This window comes from Hippocampus bargibanti, linkage group LG16, assembly GCF_051943395.1.
Source record: "Hippocampus bargibanti isolate YZ-2025 linkage group LG16, ASM5194339v1, whole genome shotgun sequence".
NCBI lineage: Eukaryota > Metazoa > Chordata > Actinopteri > Syngnathiformes > Syngnathidae > Hippocampus > Hippocampus bargibanti.
The window spans coordinates 14,167,702-14,186,383 of NC_142749.1; the positions used below are offsets into that span (position 1 = coordinate 14,167,702).

The following is an 18,682-nucleotide window of genomic DNA, read 5'->3' on the forward strand; positions in this document are numbered from 1 at the left end:
AATGCAATAAATAAAATACAATTATAAATCGAAACAAGAGAGAGAGAGCTACACAGAAAATACAAATAAATAAATAATAGACACTTCTGAAACACAATGCATCAAATGCAAAGACACACAAGATTTTGTGACTGCTTTATTTCCTGTATATGATAGCTGTCCGTGTTAAGTGCTTTGTTACAGCTTCAGCGGTTGTTAAAGCGCTATATAAGTTAATATATATTGTATTGTATTGTCACTGAAGATGCCCATATATTCCCGTGTACATGTTTTGAATATACAACATATATAAAAAAATGGCTTCCTCCATCTTTATTTCTACAGTTGTGTGCCCTCTCACCTGTTTGAATGGCGGCGTGTGCAGCTCCAGGAAACACTGCTTGTGCCCGCCGGGCTTCACGGGCCGCCTGTGTCAATTTCCTCTACGGCTCACCCAACGAGTTCAGGCGGCGCGGGGCAACAAACAACCCGTCTACCCCGTGTCCTTAAAGCCTGATGGCCAGAAGTTGCTCGAGCAAGGCGGCCTGGGCCGAACCCAGTTGACACAGTCGCATTCTGTGTTCTCCTTACCCTTCGCCCAGCCGGGCCATCACTCCTCTGAAGGTACCGGCTTGCTTTTTGTCGAGTATCTGGTTGCATAAATCGGTATCCAAGATGTAGCACTGAGTTTCTAAAACATAGGTTAGTGCATCATTGACAAAAAATCAAGAAAAATCTAATTTTGGATTGGATTGGATTTGCCTTTATTAGTCTCGCAGTGGAGAAATTTACATTTTCACAGCAGCAAAGTAATGAAAGGAATGAAAGTAGAAAAACAAAGTACATGAGCTGCTGGAAAGGCAGCCACTCTCGCGGCGCCGTCTTGAAGTCAAAAGAAAGAAAAATTAAAAAAATGCCATATTCATTTCTTTATTAATTAATTAATTAATTTATTTATTAAAATATTTATTTATTTAAAATATTTATTTGTGTATTTATCTATTTATTTAATTTATTTACATTATTTTTATTGTATTTTTTATTTGTATTTATTTATTTATTCAGTTAGTTTATTTATTTATTTAGTTTTTATTTATTGAAAATATTTATTAAAATATTTATTTATGTATGTATTTACATTATTTATTAAAATATTTATTTGTGTATTTATCTATTTCTTTATGTAATTTATTTTTTTATTTTTTATTTTATTTTTTTTATTTGTATTTATGTATTTATTTGTTTTTGTATTTATTTACATTTTATTCATACTCTATTTTTACTTTATTTTCAATTTAGTATTAATGTGTGATTAATGTTGTAATGATTTTTTTAATTTCATTATATGATAGAAAAATTGATTGCCAAAATCTGTGGGACGTTCAGATGCTCGTGTGAAACTGATAAAAGTACTGATTCCACTCCATATGGTGTAAAAGCACCAAGTCTGAAATGCAATGAGGTATAAAAGTAAAAATGAAATGAGACAAAAACTACTGGCAACTGAAAAATTCCCTTTGAAATTAAATCTCTATAAATTGGCAAATATGTGATAAATAACCGATGTGGAAAATAGTATGTGTGTGTATACGTTCAGCGTTTTATTTTGAAATTTAACGCAGCAAAATGGAATCGGTAATGTACGACGTCCTACAACTTTTATACGGCGACTGTAATCATTTATAAGGCCAGCTATTAGCCAAGGTTGACAGGAATGACCATCAAATGATCTCAAAATCTTTAATTAAAAAACATTTCTTGGGAGTCAATTCATGTCATCAAATTGTTTGCAGTGCAGATAAACGTGCGCGTCCACCACACGCCAGACACCTCTGTGGTCATTCAGCCCGTGGACCAAGCGGACGGCAAACCTCCCCAGAAAACAGGTCCGCGCCCCCCACCCACGCGCCACAAGCCCAAAGGCCGCTGCTTCCAGGAGACCACACCCAAACAAGCTGTAAGTTTCGTCATGGGTCAGTGCGAAAACTCCCAAAGTCTTCCTAATGATTTGCCTTATTATTATTTTATTTTAGTGCAACAGCACGCCGCTTCCCGTTCTGACCAATCAGGAGGACTGCTGCGGCAGCGTGGGCAACTCCTGGGGGCAAAACAAGTGTTACCAGTGTCCCAAACTACCAAGTAAGGCTTTTAAAAACATGACATTTCCATTTCATAATTCATCTGATGCGGCTTTGATAGCGCCGTTAGGGAAAGCGAACGGCCATTCCATTATAGGAATGACACACGGGCAGACAGTGAGACAGAGGAGGAGAATGTGGAAAATACGGCTCTCCGATATCCCGGCGTTCTGATTGGCCTGCCCAGTGCAGGACTGTCATCACGTCGCCCAAGGTTGAATTTCAAGAAAATGTTGGCTCCACATTCTTTCCACTCAACTATTATTCCAGCTCTCGGCACTGAGTCACACAATACAGCCTTTGACAAAACCCGATACTGTACGTCTGCTTAGAATTTAGACCACAGCCTCCCAGTCCAGTAAGCTTTGTTCCATCTTTGTCCACTCATCTCTTACATTTGTACTCTTATTCACGATGTACGCTTTTTTTTTGTAGTTGTTCCAGTTTAGGATTGGATTGGATTTGCCTTTATTTGTCTCGCGGTGGAGAAATTTACATTTCACACCAGCAAAGTGATAAAAGTAAGACAAAAGGAAAGGAAGAAGTAGAAAAACAAAACACAGGCGCTGCTGTAAAGGCAGCCACTCTTGCAAGCGCCATCTTGAAGTAAAAAACAAAAACAAATAATGTGACACAACACAAAAGACACAGACCTTCATTCCAATTTAAGCGCTTTCTGCACCCTTTTTGTTGCATGACGCAGTTCCAGATGAAGAGAGGATCAAAGCGTCCTTTTCACCAATGGATCGGGGACGTCACGGTGAAATGTGCGCGGCTGCTACAAGCTACTGTAAACGTTGAAAGCAAATACGAAGCCGTAATTGACGAACGCACAGAGATTGTCTCACATCTCTGTTCCCACGTGAATCCGCTTCAATTCCAAGCCGCGACAATTCTACATACACATCATCGTCGCATCGCGGGCTCCTCAAGCCATGTATCCATTGAGCGCCTCCTGTTTTTTATTTGATATTCTGACCCCGCCATCTCCCCATACACACTCTATCTGGATGAAGCCCCGCCTTTTAGTAGTGTTAAAAAAAGTTGGTTTTGCATGAACAACTCTCTTCATGTCGCAGACTGTCCAACAGCACCGACTGTTCTGCTGAATAAAATGGGGCGGTGAAAATGCATTACAGGTGCAAAAAAAAAAAGCATAATGGACCCAGACCTGTGCAGCCATGACGGTCATATGGTACTGACATTCCTCCCAAATCAAAAACTGTGCTGGCCTGTTCATGCAAATTTCATTGCTTCATGCTATGTTTATTTATTGACACGTGTGTCCTCAGATGCTTCTGTCAAGCAGACAATTGTCGAAGATTACGGCTCCACCTGCCCACAAGGTTATAAAAGATTCAACAGCACGCACTGTCAAGGTAAACTACCCGATTTATTTTTATTTTATTGTATTTTTTATAGTTAAATCATTTTTGACAGCTCCATTGATGAGTTACTTAATCTTTATTTGGGATGCAAAGCTTGTTTTTAAATACGTTTTGAGTCTTTGACTTTTTCAGTTATTTTTGTGCTTAATTGTGTTTACAGTTTTTTTTTAATGTCTTGTCTGTCATGTCTCAAACATGTCTGTCTTGGTTTTTTTTTTATAGGTCTGGTTTTCACTAAATATACGGTGCTTACGATGCGGCTGGGTCATTATAACAAACAAAAAAAAAAGAAATCGTTCTCGGGAAGAGCCTCTGTTTTGCTCAATGGCCGGAGAGGTGAGATGATTGGCTGGTAGGGGGAGTTGCGGCAGTAAAACAGGCCAAAATACAGATCTGGCTGAGACTGCAGGGCGAGACGCGAATGCATTCTTGCTTGGTGTGGTTTCGTCACACGCAAGATCATTGGAGTTATTCTTGAGGCCAAATAAAAGCATTTCTTCCCAGGTTGTCGCTCTGATTTCCACGGATAAGGCATTAAAAAAAATAGAGCCTTATGATTATTATTTAATTTAAAGTTCACACAGTGTTTTATGATCTTTTCAACTTGTATTTTCACTTGGAATTTTTTTATAGGGGCAACAGTTTGAATATGTCCCTGTATTCCCAGTTTTTAGATTTTAACAATGGCTTGCCATGTATCTCATCGCTAGGCCTTCAGTCGTGCTATGTATGAATCAATCCGGACTGAAAAAAAATGTGTGATTCACTACAAGTCCACTGGAGGGTGCCGTTATAAATAACTAACCGTCCTTTCTTAATGAGGTTTATCTTTTTGTTGAAAAGTCCGTCTTGAAAATATCTTTAATGGTTATTCTGCAACCAAATCCCTTTCTCTTTCTCCTTCAGCCATTATGGGTTGACAAAACTGTTTTTAAATCAACGCATATATACTGTATATTTGCTTATGCAAATCGCTACAGATAGAGTGTGCTAGCTCTGGCCAGTATGCACATGTCACTTGCGGCTTGTGATCATAGCAGTTTTGGCAAACTATGATTGGCTAGTGACTAGCCAATCATGTGACTAGCTAATCATAGTTTGGAAAATCGCTACCGATAAAGTGTGCTAGCTCTGGCCAATATGCACTTGTCACATGCGGCTTGTAATCATAGCAGTTTTGGCAAACTATGATTGACTAGTGACTAGCCAATCATAGTTTGCCAAAACTCTGATGTTGACCAGCGGCCTTGGTACCCCTTATGGGATACCAACTCAAAATCTGATTGCTTAAACCAACAGTTTGATCACCACATTTGATTCGACAGGGCCTGCAGAAATGATTGTGAAGGTGTCCAGGTAAATTTCTGACCCTGGTAACAAATGATGGCTGAAATGTGATTGGTTAAATGCTTCAATACAAAAATACACAACTGGAAGCAGCACAACAAGAGGAAAAGTCGTGAAAGGAAGCTGAAATACAATGTGGAATTATTTCATAAGAATTCATGGACAAAATATAGATAACATCATTTCGTTATTCAGATATTTTTAGGCCAGCAGAGAAGGCTCTGCAGGCCTTGACGATCCTCCACTGAATTTTAATGTCGGAGATTGAACCGAAATACAGTGAGACCTCAACTTACGAACTTAATTGGTTCCCAGACAGAGTGTGTAAGGCGAAAAGTGTGTATCTCAAAAAAAGAATTCCCATAGGAAACCATTAAAATGGGAATAATCCGTTCCCGGGTTTCCATAAAATATGCTTTTCAACTAAATAAGTCTCATAACTACACACAACATACCTTATTCTATGTATAATAAATGTGCTATTGTATTGTAATGAAAGAAATACACTGCACTGTATCATAAAGTCACTTTATTTACATTTGTGATGGTCATTTATGGCTTGATGGTATGGCGTTGGAGTTCGAAGGTCAAAGGGAATTGCTGTTTGGAAAAGAGGCGCATTACATGACGAATGTAATTAAAGAAATAAACTGTGCTGTAAAATAAAGTTTTATTTACCTTTTTGATGGTCGTTGATGGCTTATGGAAGGAGAGTCACCTTCCATAAGGACTGTTGCTAACTTAACCTCTGGTGCTGTTCGGTCGTGTGCTTCCGCCGAAGATCACTCCGCCAGCCGTGGTGGGTGTGTATTATGAAAATAGTGCTTATTATAAGGTTTAATTTTCATAAATTTGACGTTTGTAAGACAAAAAGTTTGTAAGTTGAGGTCTCACTGTAGTTTTTACTTAAAAACTTGCACTCGCTGCTCTCCTGTCTGTATCTAGAGATAAAGACTGTGTCTCCAAATCACATTTCCGTTGTTTTTTACTCCCACGCTGTCCGGCTTTTGAAGATATCAACGAGTGCTCCATGCAGGGTATCTGTCAGAACGGAGATTGTTTGAACACTCTGGGGAGCTTCAAATGTTCCTGCAAGGCCGGTTTTGTCCTGGAGAGGAATCAATGTGTCGGTGGGTTGACGCACAGCTAAAAAATTCCAACATCTATCTTTCAGTCCTAGTGGAGATAAAAATGTTCCGTATTCTCCCCCCCCCCCCCTGCAGCCGAGTTGGCCCAATGCTACCTGATGGTGACCGACGTCAGGGGTTGCGAGCACGCCCTGCCCACCCAACTCACCAAGGACATGTGCTGTTGCACAGTGGGTAAAGCTTGGGGGGGCAATTGTGAACGCTGCCCGCAGGTGGGCACAGGTGAGGATACCATTGCTCGTGGATTACAAAATGGCGTCTTATTATCATGATAACACGTTTCTCTTCATATTTTTGAAACTCAGTGGCTTTCAGTAACATCTGCCCTGCCGGCAAAGGCTACGTTGTCCATAATATTCGAGAAACTGTGGCCTTCCCCGCGATGCCTTACCCTGCCAAACCTGAGAAGGAAGGTCAATACGCTTCTTACACGTGTTGGTATTCACAACCATAATCCATAATTATATTATTTATATATTTTTTTCCTCATCCAGAAACGACAACAGCAGTGCAACCAACTCCAACCAGCGCTCACAGTCCTCGAATTCCTGGTAAACTGCCCTCGTTGACGCTTAACTCTTTCACTGCCATTTACAAATTTATTCGGGAATTGAAAATATGACATAAAGCGCCATTCCCGGATTCATTCGGATTTTGTTTTTCTTGTTTGGGTGCCGATAAAGCGCCTGTCAGACCTCTGGCAATGTTTTTCCCTTCTACAAGGGTCATCATTTCCCTTTTTTTCCATGTTAGCATCTGTTGTTAAAGCGCTATATAAACCATATGTATGTACAGGTAACATCCGATTTACGACCGGGTTCCGCTCCGACCGAACGGTCGGAAGTAGAAATCGTCGTAAGTCAAAATCCATTCAAAATATTGAATAGAGACTCGGAGGCTAAATGACTCGCAAACTCTCTCCTTTGCTGCCATCACACAGTCGATTGCTGAGTGAGATGCTGGCTGGCCAAAATTGCTGCTAGCGCGTCACGGAAACAGATTGAATTTGTTTAGTGTCTAGAAGTCCAATTAATATCTAATTTTGTTCGTATTCAGTAACATACCATTTCATTATTTCTTTATTTATTTTGAAATTTGTTTTACTGGCAGTTGTCAAACCCACCCCTCCGACAATCATCCGAATGACTCCCGGCAACGACCCATTTGAAACCCAAACGAAAGTCTCACGTGAGTTTGCCCTTCATTCCCAAAAACCCACAAAAAACAATCAGATAGCTTACAGTTGCGACGCTAACTATAACCCATACATTTTTGGTCTGTTTAGCATACTTCTGAGTTGTTATTAGGACTAAGCTAAATATTCGTCATTATTTATGATATGCTTCTTTCGGTCCTGCTTTTGTTATCTGTGTTAGTATTTCAATATGTTGGCTCAACCAAACTTGACTTTGTTCATAAAATACCATGTTGTTATGACACATACAATATATTTGTTCACATAAATGGACACAGTTTTATTTTGTATGAACACAAATATGAATCAAAGCCCCCTTTGCCATAAGAATTTTTTTGTTTTTGTTTTTGTTACACTGGCAACTGGTCCCGAGCCCATGTGTTAGCATAGCTGCTAATGGAATGTTGCTAATTACTTCATCTAACTTTTCTACTTTCTGCGCTTTATTTGTTTGACTTGTACTTCTTTATGGGCACTTTTAACACACAAGAAAGCTAGCCATAGCAATTCAATTCACGTCTACTTTCCAGTGAAAGCCGCCGAATGTTTTAACGCTTGATTTGTGTACACTCACCTGTCACTTTATTTGGGTATGCGCAGGCTAACTGTGAACAATTTAAGAGATTGTAACCATAGTTTTCTCTGGGAGAGAAAGGAAAACCTTCGAGGTAGCGTACGGGTGTCGGAAAGGGTAGTTTGAGAATTTGACGTCAAGGAAATGCTAAGCGCTGGTCTATCGCTAGCTTCTTGATAATTCAGGATGCTGTTAATGTTCTGATATCTTCTTCCCCACATCATCGTTCTCTGAAAATAGTGAAGCATATATATTTGTTAGTTAATAGCTTCTGTGTTCATGACAGGTCAATACTGTTAGGTTAATATATTAGTAGATACTACTAGCATTAACAGTTACCTTTAAATTTTAACGATTATAAACAGATTCAAATATCAATACAAATCCCTTTGGATTTATGTTTTAAGATAGCATAAATCTTAGCATCAAATCGCTCAAGAGTGCGCTATTAGCTAACACGTTCACCAATAAATGTCCGGTGAGTGTATACGCACGACTTTACCGTATATATATGCTAACCCTATAATAAGTTGTGTGTGTTCCCTCCCTGAAGCAGAGACAGATGAATGTAAGCTAAGCAGGAACATTTGCGGTCACGGAGAATGTGAGAGTAGCCTGAACGGCTACATCTGTCACTGTCATCCTGGCTACCGTCTCAACCCGCAGAGGAACATCTGTGAGGGTAAGAGACAATGGCGGGTAAAGGAGGTGCATGTACCTTTTCTTGGGGCGTGGTGGGAGGTTGTGCATGTCTTTTTGCTTCGAGCGGATTGATTCCTGGTACTTTTTCTCGAGCTATATTTTCTCATTAGTTTGGAGTTAATGAATGGTTGCCGCTTTGAATATTTCATGAGGAACACACTGCGGAGTCAACTGAGAGGCAATTCAAGTGCCGCATTATTTTGTATTGTGTTGTATTTTGGACTGCCACCCCCATTTCAAGCTCATATAACTCCAGACCCATATAATTTAGGAATTAACTTTTTTGGATGAAAGAAGAGAGTCGACGGTGTATTACGCTGCATTTAATATTTATGTCGTCCTAAAACTCAATATTCCGTGGGTCCTGGAATGTATGTATTGCATAGAATTTTGGACAGCTTCCCTCATTTCAAGCTCATATAACTCCAGACCCATATAATTTAGGAATTAACTTTCTTTCTGATGAAAGAAGAGAGTCTAAGATTTCTAATGATACATTGAATGTTTATGTAGTCCTAAAACTCAATATTTTCTGTTGGTCCTGCAACTTGAGTGAAAATGACAAAAACCCTGGCACTGGAGTGGTCACATTTTTGCACATCGTCCGGCAGTGAATGAGTTAATAGTATTAGAACGGCATTCTGAAGGCGTTTGTAACAAAAAAAAAACATATAGGTCATATGTTTTTTGACCACTGCTGAGAAGAGTTTGTCATCGAGGTGAGTTTGATTTTTTTGTATATGCAAGAGTTTTTCTACAGTTTATTATTAAAAATATATATTTTATATACAGTAAAGTCTTGTTATATCGATAACGGTTATATCGATAGTACTGCTTATACTATACTATTTCTATGAACGCAAGGAGAAAATGTACATGCCGCAGGAAAGGATATATCGATAGTCCGGTTATATCGATATTTTTTCCGACTCCCGAGAATATCGATATAACGAGACTTTACTGTATAATCTATTTCATATTTTTGTTCAATCCCATTAAAATGTGCTATGTGTGCAAGGTCAGTAGGTGAAAAATCTAAATTAATCAGTATACCAAACCAGATTAAAAATGTCATATGGGAAATCCATGCCAGCATCAAATCTGGCCTAATCTCATCACAACATTTTTTTTTCTCCGCACTTTTAGAGGATCACCCGTCCTGTTTCTTCCTTTGTGAAACTCCAACTCATTAAATGACTGTGATTCTAAATTGTTGCGAATTAATTCCCCAGATGTCAAATATTAATTATATCGGCGGAGTGATATGCTCTCAAATTGCTTTTGTTTGTTTTTTTTGTACAAGAATTTTTTTGTCTGGATGCACTCAATGTGTTGAATCTGAGTCCAAAGTAAAATGCGGCCATTCCTCACTCCTGTCCAGATGATAATGAATGTGACTCAGAGCCGTGCGGTCAGGGCAGAGGATTTTGCATCAACACAGACGGCGGCTACAAATGCCACTGTCGCCAAGGATACAAACACATGGTGCAACACGGGAGGCTCAAGTGTGTCGGTAAATCAGGCTGACTTACGACCACGTCATTTTTTTTTTGTTCCTTCTTCAATATCGGGTCATGAATTTTGCTTCACTGTGTTGACAGATGTGAACGAATGCTCCAAGCGTGACATCTGTGGCACCGGAGGCCAATGTGTTAACTTGCCCGGTTCTTATAAATGCGAATGTCACAGCGGCTTCAGGAGCAGGTCACACCGCCATCCTGTTTGTGAAGGTAAAAAGTCGTGGGGAAAAAAAAGTATTCATCGTACGTGAGTGTGTGTGAGCTAATTGTGGCTTTTTTTTTTAGATATAAATGAGTGCTTGAGTCCTGACACGTGCCCGAATGAGCAATGTGACAACACGCCCGGCTCCTATGAGTGCGTTCCTTGCTTGCCGGGTCACGAGGCCCGCTCCGGCGTATGTTATGGTGAGCACAATATGAACAAATCCACATAGACATAATAACAAAAAAAAAAAATCTGTCATCAGGATGTCAGTGATATTTGTATTTGTAAGAATAAAACAAAAAATAAAATGGATGTGTGTTCACCAGATATAAATGAATGTCAGAAGCCTGGAATGTGTCCAAACGGGAGATGTGAAAACCTTCCTGGAACTTACCGGTGTCTTTGCAATGAGGGCTTCCTCCCCTCCGTGGACAGCAAAGGCTGCAGTGGTGAGAAATTGGCCGTGGGGAAAAAAATCTTTTTGTCTTTTTAATGACTCGGTGTAATTATCATGTCTAAGTTTTATTTTTTGAAATTCTACTCCTGAAATATTCATTATAGTTAAAAAATATATAGATTTATATATAGATATATATATATACCTATATATATATATCTATCTATATATCTGTCTCTGTCTCTATATATGGCACTTATATTTTTGCAAAAAGGCTGAAAAAAAGAAAATATTTTTTTTAAAGAAGAAAAACTATATATATATATATATATATATATATATATATATATATATATATATATATATATATATATATATATATATATATATATATACAGTAAAGTCTCGTTATATCGATATCGGATATATCGATAGTCCCGGTTATATCGATACTATTTCTATGCACGCACGGAGAAAATTACATGCAAACAGGGTCGGATATATCGATAGTTCCGGTTATATCGATATTTTTTCGGACTCCCTTGAGTATCGATATAACGAGACTTTACTGTATATATATATATATATATATATATTTTTTTTTTTTTTAAGACGAAAAAAAATATGTCTAAAATATTGTATATATTTTTTTTAGAAAAAGTCTTAACAATAAATTAAAAAATAACATTTTATATACTGTGTATATATTTTTATTTTTTTCTATTATGATTATTTGGGTAGTACAATTTAAAAAATTACATTTAGACATGTTAATTCCAGCCACATATATATATATATATATATATATATATATATATATATATATATATAGATAGATAGATATATAGATAGATATATATATATATAGATTATATTTGTTACTGTTTTTGAGTTTATTTATTTATGATTATTTCAGTAGTACAATTCCAAAAAATGAAATTTGGACATGATAATTACAGTCATAATATATATATATATATATATATATATATATATATATATATATATATATATATATATATATATATATATATATATATATATTTTTTTTAAATATCTATTTTGTATATATATTTTTTTTTAATGTACTGTTATGTATCGGGATGTCCTTTTATTCGCCATGTGGTAGTGGAGGTGTCATGACAAATGAGTTTTACGCTCCTCTCCTGAATACGCAGACATCGACGAGTGCGAGGACGTCAGGCTGTGCGCGTACGGCCGCTGCATCAATACCGAAGGATCCTTCCAGTGTCAGTGCTACCCAGGCTACCAGCGTACACAGGAAGGCAGCCACTGCGAAGGCATGATTTATGGACACGCATGGTTTATAGTCCCCATCAAAGTTCATCATTCACTTTGCCCAGCTCAGTTTCCCGAGACGTGATTTTCACGCTTCCATTGTCCCTCCAGATATCAACGAATGCGAGAGGCCATCAAACTGTCAAAGGGGCCGCTGCATCAACAGTATGGGCTCGTACACCTGCGAGTGCCAGAAGGGTTACACGCTGGTGGGAGGGCGGCGATGCCAAGGTCAGTCCACTGCAATGACGCTGCCTGCTTTCGTTGCGCAATTCGGGATTGTATCTCTCGCTAAACCAAGCAGATTTGTCATTGTTTGATATCATTACCCAAGTCGTGAGTCTTGCTATTTTTAAAAGATCTGAGCAAATATACACCCCCAAACCCATTGTTTTCAAACTTTAATCTACCAAAACATTCTTTCATCTGATGTTTAAATTCGACTCAAAAACTGAGCTCACGTGTTTGTTTTCTTTGCAGACATTGACGAATGCGCATCCGACTGGGGTCTTTGCCAGCCGTACGGCTCATGCGAAAATAGGCCTGGCTCTTATGTGTGCGTTTGCCATCACGGCTATATTCTTTCCGAGGACAAACACAGCTGCGAGGGTAAACTACTTCTCATTCCTCTTACACTTCTTCATGATGAGCTTGAACCATCCGCCACGTTTGATTCCCTCCCAGTCGCACATTCGGGATCTGCTCACATTAGACCAATTACAGAGAAATCTTTCCTTTTAAGGACTAAAAAGTGGAAATTCCCACTGTCGTGTGTGTGTGTGAAGAGATGTTATTGCCAGGCTGAAACGAGAAATGTATTTGTGGTTGACTGTTAAAAAAAGTGCTCTAATATTATTACGACGTTATGTCGCCATTGATTTTCTTTCCATGGTATTTTCGATGTTGCCGGATAATGACTCAGCATTATGCTTCCAAGGTCATTTGCTTCTACGGCAGATGGTGAGCTCTCACTCTATCCCCCCCTCGTAGCACCTCAAATGGTCGCAGATGAGAAAAAGGAATGCTACCTGAACCTGGATGACACGGTGTTCTGCGACAGCGTCCTGGCCACCAACGTCACCAAGCAGGAGTGCTGCTGCTCCATCGGGGTCGGATGGGGAGACCACTGTGAGATCTACCCGTGTCCTGTTTCTCACTCAGGTAACCCTAACATGCTGACAGCATGACAGGAACTACAAAATAATTTTTCAGGCATTTTTCTAATCTTCAAAATTTTGGCAAATATTTTTTTCAGGGATTTTTCTAATTTTCTAAATTTTGGCAAATATTTTTTCAGGCATTTTTCTAATTTTCAAAATTTTGGCAAATCATTTTTCAGGGATTTTTCTAATTTTCAACATTTTGGTTAATAGTTTTTTAGGGATTTTTCTAATTTCCAAAATTTTGTCAAATATTTTTCCAGGCATTTTTCTAATTTTCAAAATTTTGGCTAATAATCTTTCAGGGATTTTTCTAATTTTAAACATTTTGGCAAATAATTCTTCTGATATTTTTCTCATTGTCAACATTTTTGGTAAATCATTTTTCAGAGATTTTTCTAATTTCCAAAATTTTGGGAAATAATTCTTCTGATATTTTTCTCATTGTCAACATTTTTGGTAAATCATTTTTCAGGGATTTTTCTAATTTCCAAAATTTTGGCAAATAATTTTTCTAGTATTTTTGTAATTTTCAAAATTTTGAATGTGGATTATTTCGCTGCTGTAAACTATGTCATTGGGTAAGACAAATAAAGGTTTTCTTGTGATGACCACGTTACTTCCGGGTTGAGTGAACGCTGGCGCGTGTGGCTGCCGCTGCTCACCTGCAGAAAAAATATCCCGTTACTGTAAAGTGTCCTTGAGAGTTTTGAAAGGCGCTTATAAATGAAATGTATTATTATTAAAATAGGATCTACCTCTCTTTGTCTTTCTCTCTCTGTTATCAATTATGACAAAAATAATCAAGATCAGTATTTTTATTTCATAGTCACGCAGCTCTAACGTCAACTGAATTTAGCTAAGTCTGCTATAAAAGCCCAACTGCATGTACCATGCATCAGCCATTTTCTCAATACTTTGACATACGCAGTAAAATGACTCATAAATATGTACATTCCACTTTTTTTACAGCTGAATTCCACTTCCTGTGTCCTCACGGGCAGGGTCTCTATTTTGACGAAGGAATCATGTATAGCCGTCCCGCCTACCAGGGTAAATTTGCTGTCGTCGCTGCACTTTTCTCATTCGTCCGTGACGCAGATCTTGTAAGACTTATATGCGATTTCTTTGCAGATATTGACGAGTGTTCTCTTTTCGCCGATGAAATCTGCAAGAAGGGTCGCTGTCAGAACACCCAGCCGGGATACGAGTGCTACTGTCAACAGGGTTTCTACTATGACGGCAACCTGCTTGAGTGCATTGGTAGGTTATAAGGTGAAAGGTACAATTCGGTTCTGAAAATTAGATGTCAAACGCGACGGCGCGATACGAGCCACTTTTCCCCATGATCCTGCCTTAAAATATCATTTATTATTAAATCCATGAAAAATGCTGCTTTTATATTCTCCCTCAGACGTGAATGAGTGCCACGATGAGTCCCTGTGCAGAAATGGCCACTGCGTCAACACCGAGGGGTCCTTTTACTGCAACTGTAAGCAACCCTGGACCCCAGACGCTAACAAAAAGAAATGTGTAATAGCTGCAGTGGCCGGTGAGTACGTTACAATCACTCTGCCGGAAAATGTTTATGTGGACATAAACGAGATGATAAGTGTTATTAATTGCGCAGATGTGAACGAGTGCGACGACCAAGCCAACTGCAAGAACGGTCTCTGCGTGGACACACCGGGATCTTACTACTGCATCTGCACCCCGCCTTGGACACTCGCTATCGACCGCAACCGTTGCGTGACTCCTGAGGAGCAGGCTGGTAAGTTGAGACCTCCCGCTTCCAACCCCGTTCAATTCATTTTTGGCCTTAAAAATGTATTTGGTTGCAGCAAAAAAAAAAGAAATACAGGTAACATCTGACTTACGACCGAGTTCCGTTCTGACCAAACGGTCGTAAGTCAAAATGGTCGTAAGTTGAAATACATTCAAAATGTTGAAGAGACACTCATAGGCTAAATGACTTGCAAACTCACCCCTCTGGTGCCATCACACGGTCGGTTGCTGTGTCAGAGTAAGATGCTGGCTGGCTCGCCAAAATTGTCATACGCGTTGCCCGCCTGCTAGCGCGTTGTGGTGGCAGGTGTAGAATTAAAATTGTAAAAGTAGGGTCTGGAGGTTGTGGTCGTAAGTCGAGCCGGTCGTAAGTCGGATGTTACCTGTACAGTAATCCCCCATTTTTCATGCTTAATGGGGACCAGAACCACCCGCGATATGGGAAAATACGTAAAGTGGGAACGCGCCCAATGTGTTTATGTTTAGACAATTAAGGAGGCGCTGAGACAAGTGTACTTCCCTCAGCCACACATACACACACACACCAAATGCCCTGTTTTGGACTTGATTAGACTGATCAAACATCGGCGCTGGGAACCAATCAAGCTACAGCCATGTCATAAACATTCAGCATTTATTTCCTGAACGTTTTTTTTTTTCCCCTGAAAAAAAAAAATCTGTGATGCACTGAAACCGCGATAAGCGAACCACGAAGTAGCGGGGAATTACTGTATTGTCTTTCTGGTGTCACAACATATTGTGGACACTGTTAACTTCAGATGCTGTTCGTTAGGTACACCTGCACAGTCGAATTAGAACCAACCCAAGAGGTGTATCAAACAAATCTGCCTTTCTAAAGATGGCGCTCACTTTTGATGCATGGAATGATTCCGATTGACAGCAAATGCACTTCAAGTTCTCGTATGTCCACTGTGCTGTTAGAGCGTTATACAAGACTGTATTCCCTGCTGTCGATGTAACTGAAACGGCGTCTCTTGATCAGACGGCACAATTTGTATTTATCACAAGACCGTGACGTCGTATTGCTAAAATCGCGGCGTTTCTGTGTACGCCACTTTGCCAATTGTGGCCATTCATGGCTCCATACAGATGTTCATACTGTAATCAGTGTCTGTGGTGCCCTTTTTGCAGATGTGAATGAGTGCCAGGATCCCTCGTACTGTAGGAATGGGAGGTGTGAGAACACGCCCGGCTCCTTTCACTGTTTTTGTGACCCTCCTCGCACCTTCAGTGCGGCGCTCAAACAGTGCGTCTATGACGGTGGGTAAAAAATTGATATTTAAATCAATCAACAAACAACTGAATAACTAACGAAAGAACTAAATAAATACATACCCAATTAAACACATTACTAAATAAGTGAATACATGCATAGATAAATAAATGTATAATTGAACAAATAAATAAATAAATATGCTTTGAGATAATTTGTATCCAAAGGCGGCCAATAAATACAAAAATAAATAAATACATGAATACAAAAATAAATGACAAAATAAATAAATACATAAATGTGCTTTTAGATCATGTGTATTCAAATGTGACAAACAAATGAACAAAGAAATAAATAAACAAAGAAATAAATATGCTTTCGGCATCATGTGCATCCAAAGTTGGCAAATAAATAAATACATAAATACACATATAAATAAATAAATAAATAAATAACTAAATGCAGAAATACAGAAATAAACACATACATAAATACATAAATAAATAAATACGAAAACAAACCAATAAATAAATACATGAATACAAAAATGAATAAATAAATATGCATTGGTATCATGTGTATCCAAGGGTGGCAAATAAATAAATACATAAATAAACACAGAAATAAATATATAAATAAATAAGTGCAAAAAAAATATATAAATACATGAATACAAAAATAAATAAATATGCTTTTAATTCATGTGTATTCAAATGCGACAAACAAACAAATGAATGAATAAATAAATAAATATGCAAATAAATAAATACATAAATAAATAAATATGCAAATAAATACATATGCTTTTACCTCATATGTATCCTAACGTGGCAAATAACTAAATAAATAAATAAATACATATGCTTTTACCTCATATGTATCCTAACGTGGCAAATAACTAACTAAATAAGTAAATAAATAAATAAATATGCTTTGGCATCATGTGCATCCAAAGTTGGCAAATAAATACATACATAAATACACATAGAAATAAATACAAAAACAAACCAATAAATAAATACATGAATACAAAAAATAAATGAATGAATAAATATGCTTTGGCATCATATGTATCCAAGGGTGGCAAATAAATAAATACATAAATAAATACATGCAAAAACAAATAAATACATGAATACAAGAATAAATAAATATGTTTTTACTTCATGTGTATCCAAATGCGACAAACAAATGAATGAATAAATAAATATGCAAAAAAAATTCTAATAAATAAATATGCAAATAAATACATCTACTTTTACATTGTATGTATCCTAACGTGGCAAATAACTAACTAACTAAATAAATACAGTGATCAATTCGTGCTGTTAAACTACAACAGCGACTCAGATCTTTATCAAGGCATCCTTTGTGATACCATTACTTGGTCTTTTTAGAGTGTGCAGGTGTGCCTCAAGAGGTGAGAACGTTTACAAAATGAAGGCTTAAAGCATGACTTACACGTACGTGTTCACAAGCGGACCCGCTGAGTGGGCGATTTTCCTAGCACGCAAAACTGCTAGCCTTATTTCAAATTCCTCAACAGTGTATGAAAGTCATATTTTGCGGATTTTATGACTGTGACAAAAAAAAAAGGCTTCCTGCACTCATTCCTCTTTGATGTTATTTTCTTTTTTTCCAGATCGCACGGCAGCCCACAAAGACGTCTGCTTCCTGCAGGTGGACGAAGGTTTGATCTGCAGCGATCCGCGAAGCGTCATGCTGGTCACCTACTCGGAGTGCTGCTGCCACTATGGCCGCGGCTGGGGGCCCGAGTGCAACACGTGCCCGCCCAGGCATTCGGGTTCGTAAAAGGTCAACGCTACGCTATCGCGTTGTCGTCCACTGAAGGTCTTGTCTTCTTCCTTTCCTCATGCAGAGATGTTCAATCATTTGTGCGAAATGCACCTGGAGACAGAGTCGGATGGGGAGCAGGATATCTTGACTGCTTTCGCTAACTATAACCCAGGTGATACGTCACTACTAACATCTTTTTTTTTGGGTGGGGGCGGGGTCTATTAGTTATCCACCACCTTATATTACACTATTGCTTTGGTCAAACTAAGTTGAAGTAAATTGAGCAACTGCATCTTTGTCACCACCTAGTGGCATCGATAGGCAATTCATTTAAATCTTATAAGCGTGTGTGGGGGGGGGGGGGGGGTCAAATCCTTTGGGTCTTTCTCCCACATTAAAAGCGGGAATCACAACACTAAAATCATGTCAGTCATCCTCCATTTTGTACAACTAAAGCTAAGACACAGCTAGCTAGCTAGCGCTTAGAAATTACAGTGAGACCTCAACTTACGAACTTAATTAGTTCCCAGACAGAGTGTGTAAGGCGAAAAGTGTGTATCTCAAAAAAAAAATTCCCATAGGAAACCATTATAATGGGAATAATCCGTTCCCAGGTTTCCATAAAATATACTTTTCAACTAAATAAGCCTTAAAACTACACACGACATACCTTATTCTGTGTGTAATAAATGTGCTATTGTAATGAAAGAAATACACTGCATTGTATCATAAAGTCACTTTATTTACATTTGTGATGGTCATTGATGGCTCGATGGAATGGTGTTGGAGGTCGAAGGGCAAAGGGAATTGCTGT

At 38.4% G+C, this 18,682-nt stretch overlaps 1 protein-coding gene across 2 annotated transcripts in view; it reads left to right on the forward strand.

Annotated features, from left to right (window-relative positions):
- The window catches only part of ltbp3 (latent transforming growth factor beta binding protein 3), a 38,302-nt gene that overhangs the window by 16,897 nt on the left and 2,723 nt on the right, over positions 1-18,682 (forward strand). The window contains exons 2-26 of one of the 2 annotated variants that reach the window (XM_089016639.1): positions 325-603; positions 1,773-1,936; positions 2,013-2,118; positions 3,410-3,496; positions 5,866-5,982; positions 6,076-6,222; positions 6,306-6,413; positions 6,495-6,551; positions 7,111-7,188; positions 8,323-8,451; positions 9,853-9,984; positions 10,073-10,201; positions 10,277-10,396; positions 10,523-10,645; positions 11,772-11,894; positions 12,004-12,123; positions 12,373-12,501; positions 12,883-13,053; positions 14,025-14,105; positions 14,187-14,315; positions 14,467-14,604; positions 14,683-14,823; positions 15,990-16,118; positions 17,714-17,875; positions 17,951-18,040. In XM_089016639.1, the coding sequence (XP_088872765.1) occupies positions 325-603; positions 1,773-1,936; positions 2,013-2,118; positions 3,410-3,496; positions 5,866-5,982; positions 6,076-6,222; positions 6,306-6,413; positions 6,495-6,551; positions 7,111-7,188; positions 8,323-8,451; positions 9,853-9,984; positions 10,073-10,201; positions 10,277-10,396; positions 10,523-10,645; positions 11,772-11,894; positions 12,004-12,123; positions 12,373-12,501; positions 12,883-13,053; positions 14,025-14,105; positions 14,187-14,315; positions 14,467-14,604; positions 14,683-14,823; positions 15,990-16,118; positions 17,714-17,875; positions 17,951-18,040 (3,189 nt within the window). The remainder of the gene's footprint in view (positions 1-324; positions 604-1,772; positions 1,937-2,012; positions 2,119-3,409; positions 3,497-5,865; positions 5,983-6,075; positions 6,223-6,305; positions 6,414-6,494; positions 6,552-7,110; positions 7,189-8,322; positions 8,452-9,852; positions 9,985-10,072; positions 10,202-10,276; positions 10,397-10,522; positions 10,646-11,771; positions 11,895-12,003; positions 12,124-12,372; positions 12,502-12,882; positions 13,054-14,024; positions 14,106-14,186; positions 14,316-14,466; positions 14,605-14,682; positions 14,824-15,989; positions 16,119-17,713; positions 17,876-17,950; positions 18,041-18,682) is intronic. The other variant, XM_089016640.1, reaches the window with a different exon arrangement.